Source organism: Halyomorpha halys, unplaced genomic scaffold (assembly GCF_000696795.3).
Source record: "Halyomorpha halys isolate HHAL.00 unplaced genomic scaffold, Hhal_1.1 Scaffold302.1, whole genome shotgun sequence".
Classification (NCBI taxonomy): Eukaryota; Metazoa; Arthropoda; class Insecta; order Hemiptera; family Pentatomidae; genus Halyomorpha; species Halyomorpha halys.
The window spans coordinates 552,785-558,777 of record NW_027110436.1 but is presented as its reverse complement, the minus strand read 5'-3'; the positions used below and the strand labels follow the sequence as shown (position 1 = coordinate 558,777).

The following is a 5,993-nucleotide window of genomic DNA, read 5'->3' as shown; positions in this document are numbered from 1 at the left end:
TCATCCATGTTTAATTACAAATTATTGCCCGTGAAAAACCATTGTGATACCATTCCTATTCTAATATCATGGTTTCTTCATAGATTGCTCTTTTAGACTTGGAACTTAAATAAGTATTGAAGTGAACTGGAGTGAGGGACTCCAGTTTCGCAAAGCCGCCTAATGCCGAGTTAAGAAACATATTCCAGAACCAGGGATTGGAGCTAGTTATGTTCCCATTGCCTCACTCTGATTGGAGATAATGGCCTTCGTATAATTATAAGGAATACTGAGGATAATTAATGTAGGCAGGATGCTGTTCCTTTTATTGCACATTACCATAGTACAAATAGATTTATTAGTCAAAAACGCAATCGGCCTTCGAAAATATTGAGTGCATTTACGTTTATTCATAATAAACATTTTGATTAGTCAGTTATAATAATATTCACGTATATTTGTTTTTAGCAAGTGCTACTCTTTTTATATAATTTTAAGGGATACTGAGATTTTATTTCGTAATTACTCCTTACTATATCTTATTTATATAGATATGAACCATTTTCTAATAGCTACTTAATATATCTTATATAAATTTGAAGTTCACATATTCATAAACTTATTCTTACATTTCAAATTTCAAACTAAAATTATTTACTTTATTATTTAATTTAATTAAGTTGCGTCTACCCTAACGTCGATGACATATTAGGTTATAATAATTAAATTCTACAGTTAAACTTTTTTTGGAAGCAGTTTTCTTACTGCATTTTCACCTTCTTTGAAAATTCCATCTACTGCTGTAGATACTGGCACGTTTATTTTATAAGTAGGAAATAACAAATTTTGCAGTTTGGAGATTCCTATCTTCATAGTAACTAATCATGGAAAAAAAATATATTACAATAACTATTGAGGAAAAACTAAAAAAACATTTTTTTTTTTGTATTCTTTTACAAACTAAGTTTTCTTAGTTTGAAAAAAATAAAATAAATTCAGTACTTAGAAGTAGCATTAGTCAATTGTTAATAATTTTGTCAATATACTGAATAAAGATCCGTAGATTTAGTTCATGAACTAGTAGATCACAAAAAAATCTCATATTTACAAAAATGCCACTGTATCAGTTTTACCGTCAACCCGAAGTTATAACGTTTTGATTTAGTTACTAATAAATACTTAGCTTTGTATATTATACCTCTACTGCATTAGGCGTTTGACTTTCAAGCTAACAGCCATAAAGAAAGGTAGAAACTCTACCCGAAACGTTTATATTAAATATAAACGTTTAAATTAAATAGGTTACACCAACTTATTTGTGTTTCATTTTGTCCGCACCCCAAACAATCTTCTCCTTGTACCTGTACTGTGTTTTCATTAGTATGGAGTTAAAAGGAAATTTAACAGAACTTCATGATCTGGTTTCAGGGACGTCAATCCTCAAGGGTATGTGGATCGGGACTTTTGTTTAACACCGTTGATAAACCAATGCGGCCCCCCCCCATACTCTCGCCTTTGTAAATTTTTGAAAATTAGTTAGCTTAAATGGCTCTTCTATAGTAGATTCACCCTTTCAGTTAGCACCCAACCCGTCCGTCAGTTAGCACCAGATCTTGAAAGACAATTAATAAAATAGTTCTATTAATAAGTCCCCTATATGTGTAAAAATATGTACAACGCAGACTACAAGTTGGGCAATGGTCTAGTAATATGTTTTTTTTACTCACAGCGCTATAGGTGTTCCATTTAGGTATTCTGAACTAATTTTATTTTTTTCAAAGCAGTATTATTAATTCATTTCTATAAAAATAAAAAGATAAAAATAATGATGAATGCATTATATCAAATGTATTATACGGTATAAAATAGTAGACCAATAATTGTTACTGTCCACCAGACTAGTGGGTCTGTGGACAGTAACAATTATATTGCGTTGTGGGTTCATTTATATCTTTTATGTTTTTATGGTGTATCTTTTATTATATACTACACAACTATATTTTAATATATATATATATCATTAGTGATATGTACTATAAAAATTTTTTATTAATATAAGACCATTTTTTTTTTTAATATGAGACACAGAGGTTTCAGAATCCTGCTCCGTCTTAGGGATTCTTATGTACAAAAACAAAGTTATATCATAAATTATAGTTGTTCCCTGCGTCTATATCCATGTAATCTTATTTTGTCAGTTTCAGAAAAAAAAATTCTTAATGAAAAATATTTGACGTTTTTATGGGTTGAGGGATCAACTAGAACTTGTGATATAATAAAATCTATTTGTACAAGATAACCCTGAAGGAGGACTTTAATATATACATATTTATTTATAAGGAACAAATTGGAGTTTATATTATCAAAAAATGTTATGGAAAGTATCCGTCACTAAAATTTACTTTTATACCCTGGTTATAGTAGGTTATGACTTGTAAGTTCATTCCTTGTTGCTACTGTAGAAGAATATAGAGGTGCTGAAGTCAATTAAAAACAAATTACAGTTGAAGACTTAGATATGTGTTTGCAAATTCTGGCGGATTACTTTTAATCCACTATCCTCTATAATGACATTGAACACGCAGACTGCTTGTCTTTAAGCAGAAGACAAGGTTCTCACTTTCTCTTTTCCATGGATTTTCTGCTTTTTCGGGTTCCTTGACTTCTTCAGCTAGTGACCGTACTCCAGATGGACAGTAGATCGTGGCTCAACGTCCTTGATGCCCAAGTTCAGCGGACCCGACTTACCCCACCACATCGAGAGAGAAAGTAAGGTCGCTCCCAAGGAGGGGGCGAGGGTGCTGTAGTTCCAGTCAGTCTTGTGTTCGGTGTCCGAGGAGAATGGGGCTGCCACCGATCGCTACGCTCGTCATCGCGCTCGCCGTCTTTGTATCAGGTCAGTCATAGTTGGTAGTTTATATCTTGCACCTCTTAACTACGAATTTGAGTTCTCTATAGAGGAATAATATAGATTTATAAAAGAAAATACGAAATAAATTAAAATTGACAGATGAATAAATAATCAGATTATATATTATTATAGTTATTTCTTTCAGTTTTTTTTGTTGAATTATTAATTTTGTTTTAAATTTAAAAGTTAAATATTAAACTAAATTATCGAAGAGCTTGTATAATGAACTACTATTTTTATTATATTTTTTTGCTGGTCCTAAATTAGGACAGAAAAATAAGACTTAGAAAAGAAAAAATACACCAATCTAGGTCTTTTTCTCTCAACATCTATATAGTAACAAAAGAAAAATGAAAAAAAAATTCCAACTAGGGTCGTTTTCATATGAAAAAAAAAAAATTAAAAATCACTTCTAACGTAAAGTAATTTTAAATAAATAAAGTAAAAATATGTATTAAAACATTTATTTGATAGAAAAAAATAACAATAGCAAAACAATGAAAAAAAACATGATCGCTAGCTAGAAGATCTTTTATAATAAATCAGTTTAACAATAAATATTTATGTAGTATGACAAAACCAAAAAAAAAAAAAAAATTAATAAAGTGTATTCGTTGAGGAAAGTATTAAAAAAAAAAAAGAAACGAATTATGATGCTGTAATGGTTCAACAGAAAAAAAATTATTTAAGGAGAAAAATACTAGCTAAATTAATAAAGCCAAAAATAAGAATAATTTGAATTTGTATTGTGTATTAGTTAGAAAAAAATTTAATTTTTAGAGTTTAAGTATGAAAAGTTTTTTCAATCAATTAGCCATATATCTTAAGATTATGTCAATTTATAGCAAATAATAAGAGAGCTAACTCATTTGCAATGTAAACAAATTGATTTTTAAGAATTAGATCAAAATTATGTCCAATTCCAATTCAATTGATGGATTAGATTTTATTTTTTGTAAATTATGTTTTATCTTTAGGATTTATCTAACTTAAAACTTCATGAATTGTTTGTAAAAACTATATTTAAAAATATAATTAGCATTTATGTTTGGCCAGATAGATACATGACAATTTCTTCTGCAGAAATTGCTTCTTGGTTGTGCTTAAATAATATTTTCTTGAAGTTTTATATATAAGTTAAATATTTTTGTTTTTAATAATTACGTAGATCGCTCAAAAAAAATTAATAGGTTGTTTTCATTTTTTAATCGGTTTGAATTGTAAAAGAGTCCAATTTATGTATAGGAATGTTTTAATTTTCCCTTGAGTAATAAATACAATTTGGATCAACTAATCTATTATTCCATTTTTATTAGTGACACGTTTGGATCATTTTTTTAAATGTTTATGATAAGAAACTATTTAAAAATAGATCCTCCCCAATGTCAAAATAATGTCTATGAGGCAGATATTTAAGGATTTTTTTTAAAATTATTTAAATAATAAGAATTCGATAACTGGTCGCAGATCTGTATAACTTTTAAATAATCTTATAGCTGAAATTATAACTTTTAATACGTAATTTATAACTTATCGTTTTATTTTCAAAACAGTACGAAATATTTTAGATTTCAAAGCCCTGTAAATTATAAAACAGAAGTGTACTTAGTCTGCTTATTACGCGACTTAAATGGTCTCTTTCCAGTCCATGCAAAAGTTGCGAAGTCCTGTCCCACGTTTACGTTACATAAGTGTCTTGCATGTGAATATTTCTAAGCCGGGTTTTCATGAAAACTAGGTAACGCGCATCTATAATTCCCTCGTAATCTATGAATTTGTTTAAAATTGCATCATTTAGAATTTCGTTAATTAATCGTTATCATCTTACAATCGCCTTTAAATTTGAATGTCTAGTTTGTTTTGTTTTGAGGACAGAATTCCAGTCAGTTTTTTTTTTACAGTTAAAAAATATAGTTAAACTAGTTTAAAATATTTGGGAATTATAAGTTAATTAGTATCAAAAATAATAATATTACGACTACTTCTAATGCAGACTATTTCACCAGCTATCAAGGTGAAATAGTCTGCATTAGAAGTTTATATGATTTGGTAACATTGGTGTTTTGAAAAACGTTTAGTTACTGTAATTATTGATGACTGAAGATTTCTAACTACTAGAAAATAAATTAAGTTTATAAGTTCGAAAATTACGAGATTTCATTAAATTAGTAAGATTAAAATTTGTTTATCATTCATAAAATTGCGATTTTACTTCTGAACACTATTTCAGGTTAATAACCCATATACACATTTGGTCACCAATAAACCAAGTTATGTACCAATTTCGTTCTATGTTGATTCAGCGTGACAGTATATATACCACCATTAAAGTCTCTAGCTAGGAAATGTTAACACAGTAGGCAACCTGGAACTGTTATTTTAATTTGCACATTTGTAATCGAGAACTTTCAAAATTATTTCAATTTGGAGGGGGAGAGACACACAACTACTATTTAAATACAAAATTTTCCAAATGTGTTCGGCATAAAAATGTTCTATTAGGTTCTAAAATTATAACTAACAATCATAGATGAATCATTTACAGAAATAGATGAGTTGATCATCAGGGGAAAATTTCATTGTATAATTGGGAAGTTTAAATAATTAGTTTTCTTCAAATGCTGAATTGTAGTTCCATAGTTGCAGTATTTATCCCACATTAAGAAGAAAATACAATTTTTATTTTTTCTAACGCCACCAGGAGTATGTTCAAATTGGCTTTATAAATATAAAAACATAATATGCCTGTTTTAAATAACCTTTATTCAATTATAAACTAACTAAATATACTAAATAAATAAATGAAATAAAACAGCAAAAAGGTCCAATAAGTTAAAAATCTATAATTCATTTTGATAGAAAAGAAAAAGTAAACTAATGAAATAATATACAAAACTTATAAATTACAAATTGACTTCTATAAAAAAAAAATATGAAGTTTTATTGTTATACAGTTGATTCTTCATTTTGATATAAGTATTTTCGATATATCTGATTTAGGGTTCAAGGTAATTATAATGAGTTGATATTCAAGAGATGCAAATTTTATGAAAAATATCAATACGATTTTTATGAAATGAAACAAAAAATAACTAAAATACTA

General features: G+C 28.1%; 1 protein-coding gene across 1 annotated transcript in view; it reads left to right on the top strand.

The window, feature by feature from the left end:
* The first annotated feature begins 2,770 nt into the window (after positions 1 to 2,770).
* Positions 2,771 to 5,993, top strand: part of Cda5 (Chitin deacetylase-like 5) — a 253,310-nt gene continuing 250,087 nt past the window's right edge. The window contains exon 1 of the mRNA XM_014421057.2: positions 2,771 to 2,875. Within this exon, the coding sequence (XP_014276543.1) occupies positions 2,821 to 2,875 (55 nt within the window). The 5' untranslated portion in view covers positions 2,771 to 2,820. The remainder of the gene's footprint in view (positions 2,876 to 5,993) is intronic.